The following is a 22,098-nucleotide window of genomic DNA, read 5'->3' as shown; positions in this document are numbered from 1 at the left end:
TTATTCGAACTATGTGTTCGTCGGCCAGTGGCTACGGAACCACGGAGGCGTATGATTGGAGGGTCGCGATCGGGGTGAGAGGAGCTGTTGAATGGTCGGAGGTTGCAGTTATGCGGTCATTGGTGTGTTTTCGAATTTGACTGGGCGTCGCTCGGTCCCGTTCATCAAGATGTCGTCGCAGTGATAGGCGAAAGGGGCGTCATGCAATTAAGCTTGAGCTCGAACTTGAGTTCGCGATAGCCTCAAAGAGCTCCCGTCACATTAAATTCAGTGCTGCTTGTCTTTTCGGGCCGCTCAAGGTTCCGGACCACATTCCGCCCAGGACCAGGATCCAGGGCCCAGCTGGAAAGGACGCTTATGTAAGTGATGGCGCGTTTCCAGCGGCGAGGGATCCGGCGCATGCGCTGGAAATCAGTGGAGTGCCACGCAGCGCAGGGAATGGGAATTGAATGGGCATGCCGCTAACATGCATGTGCCGATGGGGGAAACGTCCCGCGAGTCTACTAATACACATTAGTACAAAAGCAGTACTACCAGTATGTAGTATAGGCTCGTTTGGCTGGGACCCCCCGCCATACTTCGTCCTCAAATACCTCTTTCGTCCGTGTTGTGTTCCTCTCTCACCCATCTCAACTCGGCCATCAGAGGGACTCAAGACGCAAAGCTCGGTCAAACATCACGACACAGCGCTACCGCTCGCCGCTCCATGAGTCCCTACCTTGAGCTCCCTGTCGGCCGTCCATCCGTCCATCCAACCCCTCCCACACCGCACTGAAAGACACCACACCTTCAGCTCAGCCCCTCGTAGCCCGTCCGTCACACCCCCATCATGCCGGTCCAGTCTTCGTGGTCATCTGAAACAATTATGTCGAGAGCTGACACACTCTCGACCCGATCACACGGCGCCGTATTCCTTGCTTTTCTCTCCCTGCTTTTAGGCCTAGATATTCCCCTAGTCCCCCCCTCTTTTAGATGAATGCCATCAAACCATGTCGCTCCCTTTTCTGCCGCTTGGGAAATGATGGTTCAGATGCCCATCGCTGCCACGCCACACACTGGGATCCTCCTCGCCATGCTGCCACCACCATCCTAAAGTCGCTCCCCCAAATTCGATCGCTTCGGGAACCCCCAGCCCGATCCGTCCCTTCCAAGTGAAGTTCCCCGGTTGGCGTTTGAAACCTTTTCTACATCTACATCTCTTCCAGGGCCCTGACTCCTTGTTTGCCCTTACTATTACTTGTTCAGATACTTTTGTAATGTGTACCAATTTCCGGCCTGCCTCCTGTACAACTCGCAATAGCTCCTAGATTTGCTCACTCGAGACAAATCTTGTTGTACATCAGCGACGTTCTCTCTTGTCGCTCAATACGAGGACTACCCAACCTTGTCCGGGGCCATTAAGCTTAAGACGAGGAAAGTCGCCTCGAACTTAATCTCACCTATTATTCCAATAATTCAGCCAATCCTCGGCCTGCCATGTCGACAGCATATCGCCCTCCGTCGGTGGACGACGTACCTGGCTCAATGTACGATAGCCCGATGGTAGATCAAGGGTGGCTAGCCTCGGACTCGGTCGACGGACTCGTACGTGGTATGGACACCGTCCCGGCGCCGGCAACCTCTACAGCATTTGCCCATGCCACCAGCGATAACGCAGGGCCTAAGGAGCATCACATGCCTCCGAAAGACACGCCAACAACTGGGAACCCACGACCGCGTCCCAGGAGTGCAACCGTTCGGAGAACCTCATCTGTTCCCACCCCTAATCCAACTACCCCAACGCGGTATCCTACGTCTGATATGGACTCTACGCAGACTACACCCGACGAAGTCGTCGCCGCCGACCCAGAATCATCGTCTGATGAGACGGTTGTACCAACCGAAACAAACGAAGATGAAGAATCGGCCGACGGCCCAACTTCGCCCACAGGGTCGTCCTCGACCAGCTTTACGGCTCCTACGGAAAAGACCCATGGGTCTGGCAGCTCCAGCGGTAGCGGTTCAACCATCACGCAGGCGTCCTGGCCAAGGCGAAGAGGCAGTGAGAAGTCGCGAGCCCACGACAAGACTCACTTCAAAGGGCGCCGACAAAGTCGCTCACCACAGACACAGCAACTCTCAAGTGTATTAAACTATCTTGAGCCAGATTCACCAAGTGTGACTCCGGAAGCCATCCAGCGATCCGTCGATCAGTCATCGTACTGGAAGATGCCAGACGGCTCGAGCTATCAGTCGCCGTCGACGAGAAGCATCACCTCAACAGCCTCGAGCAGCTTCCAAAGTGATGTCTTTTCAGAGATACCAGCAGATCATGAGACCGACAGGAGCAGCAGCCCGGACCACAGCGCCTACGGTGACTCGCCCAACTCCATGCCCAACAAGTTTGAGATGCAAATGGCCGCGGCGCAACAGCAACGAGGCTATCGCAATTACGGCACGCCCGAGATGCCGCGGGGCAATGCGAATTTGCCGCATATTCCGCCAAGCGCCCTTCAGCCACGTCTTCCTGGCATGCATCACGGTTACCCAAAGCATCTGCCAAGGGCGGAGAAGCTGCCACTTACTGGGTACGAACTGATCGCCTCCAAGTTATGCATCGATGACTCAGATAGATCGAGCATCAAGCCGATCTACCGACGGTTCGAGGCGCTCAATCACCGCCTACTGCTGCACCTCCAAGATGAGCTTGCCGAATTGGAAGAGCAGCTGCATCGGCTCGACACCGCGGACACACAGACGCGACGGATGCAGAACTGTTTCCTGCCCGCCTCAAGGAGGCAAGACGTCCTTACGGCAGGCGAGCTTCAGTGGCACAAGACAGACGTGCTGGGCAAGATTGGCTACAAGATCAGTCAATACAGTACGGTTCCCCTCATCGCCAGTTAACGATCTCCTTCTGACACATTACAGACCACGTTCTATCATCATTCAAAGACACCCAGCATCTCCCTAGTCCTGATATCCAAGATGTCGACTTCTACCGCGCGTACCTTGCCAACCACAACCCAATTGCTGAGATCGAAACCCGCTTCCTCGATCCTGTAGATGACCTTGTGTCCTTGGCGCGTCCATCATCAAGCTCCTCGCGCGACACTGACTACTCAACCGATGACCTTCGGACTCCGCAGCCGCGCAATGCAAACATTCTCTCAAGTGGCTCAGTCGCAGAGAACAGGGCTAAAGGTCTTCGCGATGTTCTCATCTCGGCTCTCACTGGCTTTCTGCCCACCGTCGCAGTCTCATTTGCCGCCGCTTTCTTGCTACCCATTCTCACTTTTGCTGTTATTCCTGGTTTCATTGGCCGGATGGCCGTTGTTTTTCTTGTCGCTGTTGGAGTAGCTGCCGGTGTGGTTCAAGCTGGTCTGTTTAGCAGCGGTGCCGGTCGACCCGCAAAGGTGGCCGCTACGGAGGGTCTCTTGGCTTCAGGTGTCTACGTTGGCGTAATGGCTGTTGTTGCTGGGATTTTTGGCTGAACTCGTTATTCTGTCTTCACAGTCGAGATTTTAGTTCTAATATTGTAGGTAATGAATAGATGATAATGATACCCCTAAAGTGGTTTCTTGATGGTGGATAACAAGTAGATGTTTCTTCAGTGGCGTACGAGAACCATTGCTTCCCTCAATCTTGTATTGATATTGGTTCCTTCATCGTTTAGGTATGTTTGACAAAGTGTATTTGCTTGTCGGTGTGTTCTCAACGCCATATCCATCGCCATCAATATCCGAATATTTGCCCTTGAAGTGAAGACTCTCTGCCTTTGCGCCTCATCTTCCATGCCACCGCTCCTGTTCAGAGGCTTTCGTCCTTGGCTATCTCCTGCTCAGCGCTGTGCATCTCTCATGCCCCTCGGATGGTATAGTCTTCGCATCTAGCCAACCTTACAGGCAGGTCAAGACGACATTCCGAGCTATGGGTCTGCTCGGCCCCAGACGAGAAAGAATTGTCTCCGCTTCTCACACTAGCGACCGATTTTCCGTGATGTATCTCGGTCAATTTTCCGGTGTTCTGCTTCGTAGTTGGTGAACTTCGTCTGCGCCGTCAAGCTGATGGATCTGTCAATGAAGGAAATTTTGACTGCGACTAGGGCATTGAGGAAAAGCTGGGGAGTATCGAGTCTGAGTTCGCCTTCGAGGCCATTCTGCTAGCTCTTTGCGTCAACAAAGAGAGCTTTCCAATGTTTTTCGACATTTGTCTCGCTGGCTCAAGTTGTCCAGAATTGTTCTTTAGGTTACCGGTGGGAATTTCGAGAGGCAATCATCTTTGGTCTTTGATTTTGGTATTGGAAGCCACTGCTAGTGGTCAGCGAGCATTCGACTTTGAATCAATAGGGGTAGAGTATGTAACATAGGGAATGTGGGAGTAGAGAAACAGAGAAACTTTTCCATGCAGAACGAAGCTGGCTAGTTCAAATCGAGTCAGCCGCGATGTTGGTAGTGATATTGGTCGGATGGGGCATCTTCGGCGACTGAAGGCAGAAAGCTGGCAGTTGTTTTCGGGTGTTTGCAAAGCCACCATACCGAAGAAGACTTCGTTGGTTTAGACAGGGCATTCAAATAAAATGGCACCTGAGATGCTTTGCTCTTCTAAACTCTCTTTTACAAACAGTATCTTGGGCCATCTACCATATGTGCTCCCACCCACTAACACAGCCCGGCAACTATTTCGGGATGGTTCAGTAGACAGTTTTTCCTCTTATGAGTTACCTACACTATTGAGGAGTTTTATGCTCTGAGCACGGGTTGTCCGCGCTCTTCCTCACTCTTCCACACAACTGCCAACCATGAAGAGTATTCAAATAGTCTCATCATCACACAAAGACATCATAATGATGTGAATTGCTCTCGCTCTTCGCGGAAGGGAAATTCACACCCCTCAACTTATAAGAGCCATTGCTCCCGCCTGGTTTTCGGGCTCTTTTGCACACAGGACATCATGGCCAAAGCAGAAGTCACATGAGCTCGTTATCGTCGTCGCCCCGACGATATCATCGCCAGCCTGCTCTCGCCCTTTTGAAAAAAGGGAAGCCACTCTCCTCACCTCAGACCCGCGTGCTCTCGCCTCAAGCTGTTCAACCTGACAATAAACCCCCAATCGGCCAATCACAAAATTCAGGTTCACAGTACGTATCTCCTCTACACATTGTATTCTCTGTTGCACCCGCTCTTTTGGGCGGACAAAAGGGGGTTAGTACTGTGCTTTTTGAGAGGCCTCACCCCTACTCGTCCCAATCACCCACCACCACATATAAATACCTCTCTCTCATCCACAGGGCTCTTCCCTCTTCTCCTTTCCCCCCTTTTCCCACCCATATCTCAAACACTCTCACTTCCTCTTCTTGCTTTACAGCACACCCAACCTTCATTCATCCATTCAAAAAACAAACATCCACCTCTTGACAACTCAAGTAAGCCTCCATCTCCATCTTGTCCAGCTTCCTCTGTCTCACTGGCACCAGCTACAAAATGAAGTTCTTCATCACCATGAGCACTGCCGTCGCCACCGTGGCTTTCTGCAACGGTATGGCCAAGGGCGAGGGCGACTATGTCCATGTTGTCGACACCAGTAAGTTTCTCATCATCAGTCGCAATAGATGAAATAGCTGACATTTATCTAGCCACCGACGCCTCCCTGGAGCTCGTCACCATCACTGACGGTGGCAATATCGCTGCTCCCACTGCGAATGCTGGTGCCAACGGCATCATCGGTAAGTATCATTCCCATCCCATGAAAAACACCAGTTTCTCACAAATATCTTTGTGTTTTTCAGTTATCCCTTCTGAGACTTGCGAGATTGTCACTCAGCAGATCTGCAAGACCGTTCCCTACACTTCTGTCATTTCTGCTATCGAGTCCATCACCTCTGTCGTCTATGACACCACCACCCAGAATGTCACTTCAGAGGGTGTCACTACCCACTCTGGCATTACCACCTTCATTGGTGTTGACACTACCACCATCTCTTCGGCTGCTACCAACGGTGACTTCACCACCGCCATTGGCACCACTGAGACTCCCACCGTCACTTCCGGTGCGGACAAGGTCGATGGCAATGACCTCGACGTGGCTGGCATCATCGCTGGCGCCGCTCTCTTGATGATCATTTAATCATCCTCACACTGCGGCCTCTGGCTTACACAGACATCATGAATTGGAACGAGTTGCACAAGGTTTTCGATGACATCAGACACACGCATTGGACTTGGGTTTTAGATAGGTTTGGCTGGTTCGCTTCTTCTTGCTTCCACCAAGGATACCTCAAATGAAACCGTCTTGAATGCTCTACATATCTTCCTCTCTGCCTCTCCAAGTGACCGTGATGTGAAAAGATCTCTCCGGGTGCGAGCTTCTGTTCTCTTGCGGACAGTGGCAATCAAATCGCATTGCCGAGCCTGCTGGTATCAATTGCCAGCTATCCAATGGTGTTTTGACACGCGAGATACATGAGGCGCGGATGCGTCGGATGACGTGGTCGCGTTCTGTTCTTACCGAGATCAAGATTTTATATCTTCAAACCTCATTGTATTGTGATACAGTCGATTTGAGGTCCCGACAGCGTCTTCCGTGCCCATCGCAAAAGCAGCGCGTGAAAAAAGCGCGCCGCAGAGCCATTGTTTTTTATCCAGGCAACTTTGAACGACAGAAAGTCCCAGATTGTTCGACCTTTCCAGGGCGGTTAGTGAAGAAGTGTACTGCACGCCCCCGTATCCTTTCCCCCTAAGTGTGCAGAACTCCGGTGGTCGTTCAGCAGCCTTCGGCCGAGGTGGGTCCCGGGAGGCACGGAGGCCGAAAACTTCGGCGCACATTGTCCTCAATGCCCGAAAACATCTAGATATGACCACAGAACACGAGAAGCTTCCATTATATTCATAAAAAAACAAGGCATGACTAAGTAAATAGTCTGTTATCGACCGCCTATGTTTCTCGGGGGGGAGTGGTCGTGACGCTTCGCCATCGATGGAGATCGATGTAGGTCGACGGCATCCTGTGTTACATTGGCAAATTCGTGCCTTGAGGTCTCGTATCGGATCGATGGAGCAATTATAAAAGATTCTTCATTCTACATGTTTGAATCTTGCCAACTGCAGCTTTGTCTCAACACATATGGCAGTTGCTTCACAGTCCGTCCGTCGAGGATACTGGAAAATCCAAGCCGAACCCTTGAACCCATTTGTCCATCCAATCATGGACCGAACCACAATCAATACCCTCAGTCATTATGCGGCACAAGGGCTGCGGATATGATATTCATTTTCAGGCTACACGTCGAACTGGTAGCTAACCTTCTAGTAATATCAAGTTCAAATGGAATGTCTCACAAAGCACAGCGCCGGTAACGTTTGAAGCTGGCAGGTATATCATCCTTTCTCACGCAGGCACCAAGCCTGAATCTCGGCTACGCTGATATCTTCAGCTTTAAAGTTATATCATGTTCAGTCTCGGTTGGTATCCGCATCTATGTCTATGTTACACGCGACCCTATATACCCCCGGAGGCTTCCGCAGAGAACGTCGTACTCTGTTGTTTTCCGCCACAGAGCACCCATCAGAAGCCGAAGCCCGCCTACCCGTTTTTCAGGATAGACAGGAAACCCTCAATTGGGCCTCCCGACACCCTCCTCAACCCTCCCCCTCTCGACAATCTCACAAACCCAGCCCCCACCGCAGGTTCCTTGCCCCCCTTCCCAAAACCAGACAACCTCCAACCCCCCAAGAACCCCCCTCAGCCTCCTCCCAAAGTTCCCGAACCCCGCAATCCCCTTCACGCACACCTCTCTGACGGCCCGTCGCTGTAAAACCGGCAGCCGCCTCTCCGTGAGGAGATATCTCTCCATTAACCCGGGCGTCTGCCAGGACCACGTACACTCGCGGTACGGAATCAAATCCGTCTCGTGGTACAACTGCCGACACACCGGCCCCAGCAGCGTGAGTCCCCTGCTGAGGAGGTGGTGCTTCTTATAGGCCCATGGGTTCGCGGCGGGCCGGAGCGTGACGCAGTGGAAGGACCCCGTCTTGGGGTCATGCAAGACGTGGATCCGGCGGGATGAGAGGAGGATACGATAGATTTTGTTGCGAATCTCGGGCGGGAGGCGGAGGAGGGGCGAGCTGGTCCTGTTCATGTCCCACCTGCATTTGCACAGTTGTCAGCTTCCTGTTCTATGTGCCGGCGCCATGCATTCATCCAACATCCTCCCCCAGCCCCCCTCCCTGCAGATCGCAGACGAATTACGCCACCAAGAGCAATGCGCGTGGGCAACCGGGAAACTCACAGTTCTGCCTCCGTCGAGCCCGGCTCTGGAAGGTATCCCAAGACCCCATGTCGTCGGCCTTTTGAAAGTGACGCGAAATGCATGGGAGGGTTGCCGCGACCCCTCCAGCCGAGGTTGGAAGGAGTGACATGTCGTCCAAACGCGGCGCCGGAGCTGAGGGGCGAGTGGGCGTGGGGACACTCAATGATCTGCCGGCCGGTCCGTGCCCCGGGGGACCAATTAATCAATCTCATTGGCGACCCCTGTCCGCTGTCTCATCTCCAGATTCACGTCAGCTATCAAATCTGGCATGCAAGTAATTTAGATGACAAAAAAGCCAAGAACAATTTATCACTAGTCTGTCACCTACCGCCCAGAAGGTATCCCTGTGGGCATACTGAGGAAAGGCAAGAAGGCGAGACAATATACGGAGAAGAAGGCATGGTCAAGACGAACAGAAGCAAGTGACTGTAAGGTGAAGAAACACGACCTCGCTGCCGTTTTCATTAAACTCGCCAATTCATATTACAAAGTCTTCTAGGCCGGTACATCCGTGCTATGATAAGTACAGACAGGACATCCGTCCCTAATTCGATCCTTCAGCAACCGCGCGTGTGTAACCTTGGAGCCGACCCGGTACCCGCTGCGAATCGACTCTTCACTCGCGGCCAACCCGTAGTCAGCATTGAGACCCTTACCAGGGTAAAGCAGCTCCAGCAGATGTGACAGATGGAACACGTGCCCACATGCAAAACCAACCAACGTCTCCATCTCATACTCCGTAAATGGTTCGGTACATTGAGCGCAATGACCTGGTTCAGGAGCCTGGTGGGTATGGCCTGGCTGCTCCACTTTGGCTTTGGGCGCCTCCAAGAAACTCTCCTCTACCTCTTCCGCATTTACTGGCGGATGGGCGACATCTTTTACCTTGATATCCACGTGCTCGTTCGATTGAATGACCACTTCGAACTTGACGCCCTTCCGCTGGCCGCTTCGCAGGTCGTTCTGAGCGGCAGCGACCTCGCTCCTGAGCACACGCGCAACACCTGAACTGATGCTGTACTGAATCTCGTGCTCTTTCATAATATGCTTTAAACCTTCTCTCAGGCCCTCGATCTCAAGTCCTTCGGGAATGCGCCGGACGAGCTTAATCGGGTTGATGGCTGTGCCGACTTCTTCTAGCAAACCGCGAATAAAACTCGGCTTGTCCATACTGTAGTTCAACAAGTCATCCCACAAATCGGGATCGTCTTGTTGCTTTGCAAACTCAATAGCCTTCTTGACGTTTTTCAGTCGGTCGATGATGAGGTACAGTGCACGCTTCATCTCCCCTGTCTTGGAGTACAGGTGGACCAGCTCATCGTCGTACTTGTACTTTTCGCACTCTTGAACCGCCTGTAGTCAGTTGTTAGCGACACTACATCGTGACCTCGAGCAGCTTCCGCTCACCTTTTCGAATGTGTACGAAGTCGACGATTTCAAGAAGCTCATCAGCAACGGTCTGTCGTACATGGCAAACAGCCGAACGGCCAAGTCTGCAAACTCGTCAACTTGGGACTGGCTGTCCATTAATAGCCTATCTCGAGTCTCCACAGTATGTTCTTCGATGCCCTCGCCTTTGTACAAGCCACGCAGGTAGAAGAACAAATACAGGTTGAGCTCTTTCTCCTGGAGTTGCGAGACTACAACCGAAGGCTTGACAAGACCATGCTGCGCTTCGTCGACTAGCAGAGTGATGGCTTCCGATGTAGCAGCCTCAAAGTCGGCCTCTCGCATAAAGTCGCGATGATTGGCGGGTACCCGCAGTCCAATGAAGCTAGGTATGTCATCGGCGACTGCTTCGGCGAGATGATTATCGCGGATCAGTCGGAATGCCGAGTCTGCATCTTGAAGTTTGATGTAGGATTTGAGTGATTCTCGGAAGCGACCGTTCGCCTCGTGTAACCGCGCCAGCGATTCCATGACGATTCTCCAGTCGCGGCCCTTTACCCCACCTTCAACACTGTCCTCGCGAACATCGCGATACCTCAGTTGGTTCTCCAGCGCAGTGGTGACAGTCTTGATGTCGAAGAGGTCGGTTGTCCAGCGGTCTAGCAGTTCTCTAAATCGCAACTTGTCTACCTGGATGTAGTGGTTCAACACGACTTCATAGATGGTACCCGGAATGGGAGGATACATGGGGTCGGATGGGATGTAGTCAGTGATTTCGTCGAACTTGTCGGCGCCAGCAAATGTCCAAACCCATTTCTCCCATCTGTCGGAAGAGCCAAGGACTTTGCCGCAGACAACACCGGCCTCAGTCCAATTGCCGGCTTCGATGAGCTCCCTTATCCACAACTCGCCAACCCTTCTCTTCTCTTTTTGTGCCGAAGAACTTGGGTGTCTTGCCAGACCTGTAGACCCCATAACCGACGAGGCATCATCGTAGAGATCGTCCTGATTGCCCTGCTTCTTATCCGGTGTCGAAGGAACGAGCTCGTGCAAATTATCCGGGGGTGCAACCATGATCTCGGGATGCTCATCAAGTAGCTCCCAGGCCTTTTGGTACTCCTGGTGCTCCAGCAACCAACCCAGGTGGTCACCAAGGTCTCGTTTTGTTGCGAGGATAAAGTCAAACGGGCTGTGAACGAAAATCTTGACTCCTGGCTTGATGAGATTCGGGTGAACTGTGGGCGTCCCTTGCTTGCGAACACCTCCAGCCGTGCTCGGGGTTTGTATGCTAGAGACATCATCCCCGCTGTTCTTGCTTCTGATGCTTGCACCCGAGCTGAAAAGCGTTCTGGGATTGATGGCAGCATTCCACATCTCGGATCCAAACCCGGCAATGGCCTCCAAGGCGCCTTTGGAAGAAGCCACGGCCGATGCGGCGTTTTGGGCCGGCAGTACACCGAGATGATAGTCACCCGATGAGAGTCTCTCATATCTGCTTACGCTGAGACCATCTTTGTCGACTTCAGCTTGCGAATCGAGGTCGATTAGTCTTAGCTCTGGCGGGAGATGGTTTTGACGGCGCCTGATGCCGCCAGAAGGCTCGCTGCTCGTTGAGATCTTTGACTTGTGGCCCTTGCTAGCCTTCTGTTCGTCATTGCCATCGTCGCTGTCTTCTTTCTCGTCGTCGGGTAGTACATATGCTAATACAAGGAGAAGGTTTTGGGTATATAAAGAAATTCCAGAAATGATGCAGTCCATACGAAGGCTATAACATGTTAGTATCAGGCCATGGAAATCTTGCTTCGCCCAAGAAACTTACTGTTTCGCTATCTCGGCGCGTCCAATTGACTTTTCTCCTGCTCGCTTGCCGGTGCCAACGCTGCCGGGGTGAACGTGGATGATCCATATGGTTCCACCCCAGCCAACTAGGAGCCTTTCGATTTTTTTGGTGCTCGAGGTTACCTGTTGTCTCAAGCTCTCGGATGCTGGTGTTGCAGCAAAGTCCGTCCGCCCAGCCTCGCCATCGTCCGTCTCAACAGCCTGCTCGTCAATCCACTCAACTCGGCCTTTCCAGACGCTGGCCATGGTTTCCCATTCGTCTGTTTGTGGGCGATCTATGTGTCCGATCCGTTTCCAGGCATCATCGGAGTCGCCGCTCTCGAGATGCAACTTTGAACGCATGATTTTCACACCGTGCTCATTGAGCCATACCACGTACTTTCCAGATAACGACCACTTAATGTTGTTGATGGTGCCTTCGCCAGAATGCAGGATGGTGTCCTTGCCGGAATTCGTTCCTAATCCCATACTGCCAAGCCAACCAGACGCCGTGGCAGCTGCTGTCCCGACTGTTGTCGAAGTACTCCGGCCGGGTTGTCCGCCAGTTGTCACGATCAGCTGACCGGCGAGGCCACCAGAGATATAGGTTCGATCATTCTTGTAGTCGGGGGAGAGGGCTACAGCCTGCACTGGACGGGCAAAGTTGCGCAACTGAATGTCCTTTGTATCGACGAGAGAGAAGACGCAAACATTGCCATCCATGGACGAGGTGGCTATGTGTACATTATTCGAAGGCGTATTTGGAACCGGAGATGGCTCCTTAGGCCTTCGTGAGGCGGCCGCTGGCGAGGTACCTGAGTGGCGGGAGGCTGGACGCTGCTTTGCAGCTTCCTCGGCAGCCTCTGCCGCGAGCCGCTGGACTGCTTCCGACCTCGCAGTTGGCAGAGGGGGGGGATTCGGGGATATGGAGATGCTGGTGATAGAGGCGGAATGGGCATGGTAGACTCGGAGAGATTGGAACATGGGCAACTGGATTACGTGAATGTTGCCGTTATGGGTTCCGATTATCTTCACTTTGTTAGTCTTCCCCGTCTAGAGAAACAATAGAGAGCGACTATACCATTTTGTCTCCAGCGACGAGGAACGAGCTGGTGGCATCGCCATTGCGGTAGATGGGTCCCAAGTGCTGAGTGAGGCGGGCGTACTTGAGCCTGGGCTCTTCATCTTCGTCGTCGTCGTCGTCGTCGTCGTCGTCTTCGTCGTCATCATCTTCATCGTCCTCGTCCTCGTCTTCCTCCTCCTCGCTATCATCCACTGTGCCCTCCTCCCCAGTGCCTTTCTCCGGCTTGCTCACGGCCGAATCGTTTGGGACGACAGAGCTCCCGTCAGTCTCTATCTCGGGCTCCTTTCCCTTCTTCGCACGAGTCCCCATAGACTCGCGATCGGAGTCGGCGTCCGTCATTGTGCCAATTGTGCTGCCGGCGCGGGCAATGGCATGGTCGGTGGGGAGGGGAAACGGCGGGGGCCTCGGTGGAATTGGGAGGGAGTAAGTCGGTTCGACGGAGAGGCCGATGCGATGGGCAAAGAGCTACCTCGAGCTTGGGTCCGGGTTCGGTGAGCTCCTAATGAAGGCGGGTGTAGCTTAAGGTGAGGGTGCTGCGCTGGTCCGCTACGTCACGAGGCGCGCTCGGTACGTACCCGGTGAGCTGGTCGGAGCTTGTGCGATGCTAGACCAGCGCATCGCACCTTAGTTCGCGCCTGAGGCTCAGGGCCATAGGGAACAGAAGCCCATTTCTGGTGGGTCCGGCGCAAGCTGGTCCCTTCACTCTTATCCATTGGCAGCGGTCCAATCACATTGGTAGGGTGAGATGCCCCTCCCCCACCCCCAACCCAAAATTTAGTGGCCGGAACCTGGACCTCTGCCCGCTGGGCGCTGAGAGCTCTCATTCGCGTCCTGGCGGCCAAAAACGCGACTCCAAATACGACCCATCACGACCGCCAGCCGAATATCACGACGCAAACAAGAACAGCGCCCCGAAGCTGTTATGGCCAGCCTGTATTTCCCTGGTTCCATATTCCTCAAGGCGCTGTGACCAGACATTTCTTTCTCTATCTCACACATGGGGGATCGCAATGGCGTCAGTCAAGTCTTTGGGGCTGCACCAGCCTAGCGGCCTCCATCACACAGCCCACGAAGATGCCCCGCCATCGAAATATTCCTGGGAGATCTCGACCGACCCCGATCCAAACGAGTACGATCATGCGACTGAGGTGGAGGATGAGCTTTTGGTTACCAAAGACTGCGTCGTCTGGAGCCGTGGGGGCGTCTTCCGCAAATCGTTCAAGTTCGACCTTGAAAAAGAGCCCGTTACCCAAGCCCTCCTGGCTTCCTTTCCCACATCCGACAACGACAAGAAGAAAGATGCCAAGAGTACGCCTGCAGAAAAACCGAATGAATCTCGTCGTCTATCTAGAGCACTGGTCGTCTTCCTACGCACCCAAGCCCACGTTTACTTCCTCTCCGGTACGAGCCATGTCGTCCACATGCCATTCGAGGTCGAGGCCGCCTGCGCAGCACCCCAGGGCGTCATCATCCAGCGCAGACAGCGAGGCGACAGCACTGCGCCAGTTGCTCTCAAATTCCCGAAAGTTCCGCCCAATTCCTTCGTGTCCTCGCAGATCACCGTTACATCTCCCCGAAGCTCGCAACACACCGTCTTCTCCGTCGAGAGCCTGAACAAGCCCAAGTCCCTGCCAATGAGGCTGGGCTCGACCTTGGGAAATATGTGGGAGGCACCTCTAGAGCAACCGGATTCCCATTGGCCGCGCTTGGTATCTCTGTTGGATCCGTTGCAAGAGCTAGGACTTGTCGTTACCCGACCGGACGGTGCCACGAGAGAGAAAAGGAAGAAAGGCACTCCAAAGTCACCGTACTTTTTGGACCCCGCCGAAGAAATATTGCACATTGAAGAGATCAAGCATCCCGGCGCGCCAAACACCAAGAACTCTGAGCCACTCATACTTGCCGTCACCATCAACCGGGAAGCAAGCACTTACGCCGTATGGAGGGTGACGTACATCAAGAATGATGACCCCTTTATTGGTCGCCTTAAGAAGGACAAGAGCAGGGCAGAGCGTCGCCGCAGCTCTATGCAGCCACATTTCGCCAGTGGAGCCTCAACACCAGTTCAGACAAACTTTCGAGAAAGTTTTGGTGCTCCGCTCCCAGGGAAGCGGTCAAGAAAGAGCGAGAAAGTTGAAAAGCTCGACAAGGTTGAGAAGCCGCTGGATTTGGTCTCCTCTCTCGACCTGGATAAAGAATCCGGTGCCAACCGAAGGCAATCTCGACGAGTGAGTTCGATGTTGGCCCGCGCGGATCTCTCCGCCTCTCAGGAGCGATCTGTTTTCGCCGAGCAGCCGTTGGTCCCTGCGCATGGCGGTTCCAAACGAATCGAATCCTACGGTAGCCAGGGGGCTAGACTCAGTGGTGGCTACGGTTCTTTCAACAACCATAACCAGACCATCCACCCGAGCTTAGGCAGCCTGCTAGAGGCCCCAATCGACGGCGTATTGGAAGAGCTTCGAGCTGGCGGTGATTTCGAGGGTTTCCACAGCATGGGTCTGGACGATCATGTATTTGACGGTCTCTCGCAGGAAATGATGTTCACAAAGATTCAGTCCATACCTCTGGACAACTCTAACGTGCGCTACTCCCTCTCGAGGCAGCCTGCTCGCCATCATTGCAAGGTGTTCATCTTGACCGCACCGCAATTCGCTGTTGATGATCCATTGCGCGGTGAGCTACTCATTGGAATCCAGGACTCTCTGGACAAGAGACTTCAGCTCCTCACCATCGATCTACAGCGAGGACCGCGATTCCTCGTTCCACCAAAACCTGGCAAGGGCTCGACCTCGTCTGAAGATCCTGTGCGACTGGCCTGCGGTGCCCTTAGAAGAGCACACCACGTGGTGGACTCTTGCAAAGTGACTGATGGCGATATCTCGGTTATCCTCATCCTGTCCGAAGGGCACGAGGGCCGCAGAGAGCTAAGCATCCAGGCTCCATGGAGCCAAATCACTCCTATCTCCCTCCCGCCAATGTCGTTGGAGAATGTTAGAAGCCTGCATTATCGTGGGCGCGTGGTTGACCGAGATGTTCGTCATCGCAAATCCGAAGTCATTGAGGTGGCGAATGGGAATGTCGGAGGGCTTCAATATTCAAAAGCGAGGGGGGTCGTTGACATGGTCGACGGCGAAGACAGACACCATCAAATTCAGATTCAACTCCAACCTCGGAATCCACAGGTTCGCAAGGTTCTGGATACATGCCGGAGCATTCTGCCAGCGTCTCATGCCGAAAAGATGTTTCCCGGCTGGTGGCATATCATGATATGGCTGAGGAGCGAGGAATTGGAGGTTGCGGACCCTGAATGGTCTGCATTGGTGATCCAACTCCTTGCCATATATCTGGCCTTAGGTAAATCAAATGCTTCACAAGAATATTTGACGCGGCCGTCCAGACGTAAGCGGCGACCTCAGTCAGGCTCGTTTGGGTCAATCCAAAGCCTCGAAGACTGGAATACGCTTCATTTGTACGAGACTCCCAACGCACTAGGATGCCCAAGCTGGCAACAAACGAATAGCTGGGGCTGGACTCTTGATGAGGACGCCAATGATGACTCTGAGAGTACTTTCAACTCGGGTCTCAAAGAAACCAAATTCATGTCTACGCACATCCAGTATGCCAAGGGTTATCTAGCATCTCCGCTTGGCGAAAAAGCTGTAGGCGTCAATGGCTACCTGCCAACCGGTCAACAGCGCAGTGCAGAGAACCGTGGAAATGCTGCTTGGAGCATATTCGTTGCGCTTCATCTCCTTCTCGAGGAACAAAAGCTCGAAATCATGACTCCCGAGTACGCATCTCCGGGAACGGCACCATTGCGCGTGATTATGTGCCAGATAGCCCGCTGGCTGAGGTGGCATGATTTCGTTGCCATGTATGAACTGGGGATCCAGGAAGAACTGGAACCTCGTTATGACTCAGGTTAGCTTGCTTGTCCTCTACATTGAAGCCACCACGATACTAATTTGAACAGAGCTCCACCTTGAGGTTCCTCTTACCCAACCATCAGGCGTTGATTTTGACATCTTTCACTGGATACAGACGTGTTTGTCTGTTGGTCAATACCACCCTTTTCTTACACTGGCCAACCTTTACCATTCTCAAACTATGAAGTCCGAGCAAGATCATCTGAAAGACTCGAGATGGGCGATGATCACCCCAAGGACGTTGATGTTTAAACGCCTGTTTGAGAAACTCACGCCCAAAAGCAGCCCGACCGCCATCGTTGAAGCCGTGCACTCGGCAGGTATTAATAGCAGAGTGCTAGAGACGCTCCCTGAGGCTGTGCTTGCACCTTTGAAAGACTCGATTGCTAGATGTCAAGCCCGACCGCCCGCTACCTGGCCCAAAGAATTACTGGATCTCGTCAACCGTGGCGACGTCAGCACTATTTTGGCACCAAACAAAAAACTGCAAAAGAGTGGTGCCAATATCCTTGTGGGTTTTCAAGCTCGACCTCTCATCCTCTCTAAACTGACCAATAACAGACACCCACACACAATGCGTCGTGGGATTACCGAACCATCTGTCAGAGTGTCGATGAGTACAACAATGTCGGCTTCGATGAAGGAGAGGGCACTGAGCGACAGGCGGTTATCCGAGCACTGTTTAAAGAAGACCGTCGCCTCAACGAAGCACAGAATCTCCTATCGACTCACAAGGCCCGCATTGTTCGCCTTGAAACTGAACCGACATGGTCCGAAAGCGAATATCTCGAGAAACAGAAAGAGCTTGTGTCCAGAATAGCTACCGGCACATTGGCAATCCCCGCCGGTCGAGCTCTGTTGTTCTACAGTTTGCGATACCCACTGCTGACGCAGAAGTTCCATGTCGGCGGTTTCAACCTCAACTGCATTGTTCGTCCTACGAACGTCACTGTCGGAGTTGACAAATCGTTGTTTACCGAGGAAAAAGTCTGCTGGGGCTTCTTCCACCAAGGTGTGGCGGCTGGTTTGGCTATTTCCCCGCAGGCGAAGGGGATTGATACTTCGTGGATTTTGTACAACAAGCCCGGCCATGATCTCAGCAACCGGCATGCCGGCTTTTTGTTGGCCCTGGGTTTGAATGGGCACCTCAAAGGCATTGCAAAATGGGTCGCCTTCAAATATTTAACCCCCAAACACACCATGACATCTGTTGGTCTTTTACTGGGACTTGCCGCGTCCTATATGGGCACCATGGATTCCCTTATCACCCGTCTTCTCTCGGTACATGTTACACGCATGCTGCCCCGGGGGGCTGCGGAGTTGAACTTGTCGCCATTGACCCAAACGACCGGCATCATGGGCATCGGCCTTTTGTACTGCAATAGCCAGCACAGACGCATGAGCGAAATCATGATGTCTGAAATTGAGCATGTTGACGAAGAAGATGAGGACGAGCCCCTACGGAGCGAGTGTTACCGTCTGGCCGCCGGGTTCTCTCTTGGCCTTATCAACCTAGGCAAAGGCAATGACCTGCGGGGACTCCACGACATGAAGCTTACTGAAAGTCTCGTTACCATCGCCACAGCTACAAAGAAGGTTGAGATGGTTCATGTGCTAGACCGAGCAGCAGCCGGCGCAGTCATGGCGCTTGCCCTGATTTTCATGAAATCGGAGGATCACATTGTGGCCAGAAAGATCGACGTACCAGACTCCATCGTCCAGTTCGATTATATCCGGCCCGACATCCTCCTCTTGCGTACGGTCGCAAAGAACTTGATCATGTGGAACAAGATTGAGCCAACTTTTGAATGGATTCTAAACAGCCTGCCCAAGGCCTATCGTATCCGTCACAAGCTTGTCAACATCACCAAGCTAAAGAGCACCGACTTGCCTTTCTTTGGTATCATCACCGGTATATGCTTCTCGATCGCGCTGCGTTATGCAGGCAGTGCATCTACGAGGGTGCGAGACCTTTTGGTGCATTATCTTGACCACTTCATTCGCATATCTCGCATACCTGCTACTCAGCGAGCACCACCGCACGACTATCCCATGTACGACGAGGAACTTGCTCGTTCCAATGCACGCATGTGCCAAGACGTTCTTGCGCTTTCTGCTGCCATCGTCATGGCAGGCACTGGCGATCTCGTCGTGCTCCGTCGTCTTCGTCTTCTGCATGGCCGAGATGACCCCGATACCCCCTATGGCTCACACTTGGCCGCTCATCTCGCCATCGGTTCATTATTCCTCGGATGTGGAACGGCCACTTTTGGAACCAGCAGCCAGGCCATAGCCAGTTTGCTCATCGCATTTTACCCCGTGTTCCCCACGTCTGTTATGGACAACCGGTCCCATCTTCAAGCCTTCCGTCACTTCTGGGTCCTGGCAACCGATCCTCGCTGTCTGGTCGCAAAAGACGTCGCCACAGGCCAACCCGTGTCAGCCCCTATCGAGATCCGCCGCAAGAAGAACAGCAATTCGCCGCAGGAAGCGGAAGGCTCCGCTGCTGTGGTCCGCCAGACACCCTGTCTCCTGCCTCCCCTATCCGAAATTGCTAGCATCCGTACCGACGCAGGCCCAGCATTCTGGGATCTCGAGATTGACTTTGAGAAGAACCCGTCACTCGTCGACGCTTTCAAGCAGAACCAGAGCCTCTATCTCCGCCGGCGCCCGGCGCAGGAAGCTCCGTTCACCTCGACGTTGCGTGCCCTCGGCCGCGACTCCCTCGCAGATGTCATCGACAATGGCAGTCGCGATCCCATCGAATGGATTTTCGGCCTCGATACTCTCCGCGATCTCACCTATGCCGAGCGCGCCACTGTTCTTGACCGGAGTGCCAGCTCCGAGGGCGCTGCTGGCGAGAGCTCTGGGTCCGCGGTAGACGCCCGGCTTGTCCTGGAGCGCAGTATGGACGGGTCGTCGAGGGAGCGGCTCCTCGGCCTAAAGATGCTGTTTGAGTGGGCTGATCGGCGTGCCCAGTTAGACGGGGGTTCGTGGGCCAAGTCCAAGGCCGGTGGAAAGGGTGAGAAGAACCAAGAGTGGTGGATGCGCGATAGCGTCGTCGAGGAGCTCAAGGGTCGTGTGTTTATGACTGGTCGGGAGGGCGGCGCGCAGAGTCAACAAAGTCTCTAGAGGGAAGTCTCGCATTTGCATAGGCACTGAGCGTAGTGACATGTGCCAAACAAGACGGCGTTTCTCTGGGTTAATACAAAAAAGGGAGACGAGTAGCATAGATATCTTTCATGAGGAAACGTTTGATGAGCGTAGAGCACCCCCATCTTGCCTACTAGGCGCTGGAATTGATTCACTTGGAAGGATACCCTTCGGGATGTCCCCGTGTGTTTGTCTGTTCTTTTGTTTTCAACTATTCATATTTCGTCTGCCTGTACTGTCTCTCTCCAACGACCGAGTACACTCGAGTCGGCTTAAACCCGAGCTACCGGCTTGTCCCCAACTCTGCATGGCGACCCTTCTTCGCCTGGATCATCTCACTCGCTCTGAAGAGGTGGTCCTTGCAACTGGTTTGTTGTGTGTTTTTTAACGTGTAACATTTCAATAAGCGGTGACGAAGAATCCCCCTCCTCACTGCCCTTAAGATCCCCATTTTGCCCTGAACGCCGTGCCAATGCAAAAAGAAGCCTCGGGATAAATTTCACCAAGCCTTAATCCACACCACCACACTACACACATAAACCGTTCCCCCCACCCCCCTTGCCGCTGGCCGCATTGGTCTTTGCAGCGTTCTTTTCTTCCACCACCGCCAACTACATCGGCTCTCAAAAAAAATAAAGAAATTTGAGGGGGTTGTTCCGGTGTTGAGGGTTGATAAAAGTGTAGGTCTATCGTGTCATGTAAAACCTGGTATGTGATTCTTTTCCTTTTTACCCGTTTCTCAAATCATGCCATTATGCTGCTCCTTCTAGGCCCTCGTAATCCACGCTCTACTTGGAAACGGCAGCGGTGAGCACCTGGGTGCGGAAGAAGCCACCCTTGGTCTTCTCGATGACCTGCTGGTAAACGTTGTTGGGGGGGTGGTTCATGATGACGGTGCCCTCCTGCGAGTCGATCTTGGCGTCGAGGCGCGTCTCGCGGATGAGGTTGACGATCCACTTCTCGCCGTCGTCGGGGTTGAGGCCCAGCTTGGCAGACAGGTCACGGATGTTCATGCGGCTGAAGATCTTGCAGTAGCTCTCGCAGATGAGGTGGCGCGCGGCGTCAACGAAGGCGTCGCTGGAAGACATGAGGAAGAAGTCGGCGCGGCAGACCTCCTCAGCCTTGCGGAGGGCCTCGCGGGCGGCGTTGAAGTCGTGCGCGACGTACAGCGCGGACACGAACTCGGTGATGGGGTCGGAGTACTCGTAGGCCTCCTGGCGGACGTAACGGATGACGTCCTTCATCTGCTTCTGGTGCAAGCTGGAGTTGCGGGACCGGGAACGACCGGTGATAACGGCGGCAATCAGGTAGCGCAGGACCCAAGGGCAGGCGGTCTGAATGGTGTTGATGTAGGCTGCGGAGAAGAACAGGTCCAGGATGGGCTCGCGGGCGGCCTCGTGGTTGAAGAGGGGGAAGAGGGCCCAGTGGACAAGCATGGTACGGTGGTCGAGCTGGGCACGGGGGTTGTTGAAGAGCTTGCTGTCAATGCTCTCCTTGACCTTCATGATCTCCTCGACAGCCGAGTCCCAGCTGGTGGTGAGGATCTCGGAGGCGAGCTTACCCCAGGTCGCCATCGCGACGAGGTCGTTGTCGGTGGAGAGGACACGGAACTGGTACAGCAGCTCGGCGGCGGCGCCGTAGTTACCGCAGCGGAACTGGAACTGACCGAACTCGTAGAGAGCGTTGACCATCTCGATGGTGACCTTTTTTTCACGTCACGTTAGTCTTCCGTTCCCACTTTCGCCCATCTCGAGTGCACTGTGGGGCGGGAGGGAGGAACTCACATCGTGGTCCTTCTTCAAGAACTCCAAGTTGGCAACCTTGTCGCTGCGCAGAGCTCCGACAACATCCTCGCGCGTCAGCAGCTCGGAGATCTTGGCAGTGTCCTGCTCGTACTTCTCGAGCTGGGCAATGACCTCGTTGCGCTTCTTGGCGTACTCGGCGGGGGCCTCGCTGCCGCCGTTGAGGTCCTGGTACAGCTGGGCGACATAGTCGGCCATGTTGGTGTCCTCGAGAAGCTTGATCTTTCCAGCGAGGATCTTGCGGGCACTCTCATCATCACCCTTCTCCTCGGCGCGGCCTGCCTCAAACTCGATCAGGGGGAAGACGAGGTGGCGGGAGAGCTGCGACGCGAGCTTGGGCAGGATGCTCTCGCCATCGATGGCGGCGTAGACTTCCTCCATGTTGGGCGGATATATGTGTTTCGAGAGTCGGGGGATGAGTTTTCAGTTCACGAAAAATTCGGAGAATCGGATCGTGAAGATCGAGATATGGAGTCGTCGCCTGGAGAGGGGGGGTGTGTCGTCGGCCGTCCGGTTCGGGTCTGCGCGATCGTCTTTTGCTCAATCTTTTCCTTCCGCTGAGGGGCAGAAGAGTTTTGGGCATTTTCGCCAAAGGGCAGAATTGGTGGGGGGTTTCCCGCGTGCCGGGGTTTTCCCGAT

The 22,098-nt window shown here is 53.8% G+C and overlaps 5 protein-coding genes across 5 annotated transcripts; 3 read left to right on the top strand and 2 right to left on the bottom strand.

Moving 5' to 3' along the window:
* Positions 1 to 1,476: 1,476 nt before the first annotated feature.
* Positions 1,477 to 3,473, top strand: EsH8_VI_000889 (uncharacterized protein; the record flags this gene model as incomplete). Its single annotated transcript, XM_083272142.1, has 2 exons — positions 1,477 to 2,860; positions 2,911 to 3,473. 2 exons carry the CDS (start codon positions 1,477 to 1,479, stop codon positions 3,471 to 3,473), a joined length of 1,947 nt encoding a protein of 648 aa, XP_083127316.1.
* A 1,989-nt stretch (positions 3,474 to 5,462) lies between these two features.
* EsH8_VI_000888 (uncharacterized protein) lies at positions 5,463 to 6,105 on the top strand (the record flags this gene model as incomplete). Its single annotated transcript, XM_083272141.1, has 3 exons — positions 5,463 to 5,562; positions 5,615 to 5,704; positions 5,768 to 6,105. The coding sequence occupies 3 exons, from the start codon at positions 5,463 to 5,465 to the stop codon at positions 6,103 to 6,105; spliced, it is 528 nt and encodes a 175-aa protein (XP_083127315.1).
* A 1,288-nt stretch (positions 6,106 to 7,393) lies between these two features.
* Positions 7,394 to 12,917, bottom strand: EsH8_VI_000887 (CLH domain-containing protein; the record flags this gene model as incomplete). Its single annotated transcript, XM_083272140.1, has 7 exons — positions 7,394 to 7,398; positions 7,861 to 8,123; positions 8,267 to 8,515; positions 9,024 to 9,640; positions 9,695 to 11,441; positions 11,496 to 12,523; positions 12,576 to 12,917. The coding sequence occupies 7 exons, from the start codon at positions 12,915 to 12,917 to the stop codon at positions 7,394 to 7,396; spliced, it is 4,251 nt and encodes a 1,416-aa protein (XP_083127314.1).
* A 671-nt stretch (positions 12,918 to 13,588) lies between these two features.
* On the top strand, positions 13,589 to 19,636 carry EsH8_VI_000886 (anaphase promoting complex subunit 1; the record flags this gene model as incomplete). The annotated part of the gene is made up of 3 exons (XM_083272139.1): positions 13,589 to 16,499; positions 16,552 to 17,015; positions 17,066 to 19,636. 3 exons carry the CDS (start codon positions 13,589 to 13,591, stop codon positions 19,634 to 19,636), a joined length of 5,946 nt encoding a protein of 1,981 aa, XP_083127313.1.
* An 809-nt stretch (positions 19,637 to 20,445) lies between these two features.
* EsH8_VI_000885 (eIF3 subunit 6 N terminal domain-containing protein) lies at positions 20,446 to 21,840 on the bottom strand (the record flags this gene model as incomplete). Its single annotated transcript, XM_083272138.1, has 2 exons — positions 20,446 to 21,360; positions 21,442 to 21,840. 2 exons carry the CDS (start codon positions 21,838 to 21,840, stop codon positions 20,446 to 20,448), a joined length of 1,314 nt encoding a protein of 437 aa, XP_083127312.1.
* Positions 21,841 to 22,098: the final 258 nt, after the last annotated feature.

This window comes from Colletotrichum jinshuiense, chromosome 6 (genome assembly GCF_051148585.1).
Source record: "Colletotrichum jinshuiense chromosome 6, complete sequence".
NCBI lineage: Eukaryota > Fungi > Ascomycota > Sordariomycetes > Glomerellales > Glomerellaceae > Colletotrichum > Colletotrichum jinshuiense.
Note: the sequence above shows the minus strand (reverse complement) of the source record. Positions and strands in the feature narration are given on the sequence as shown.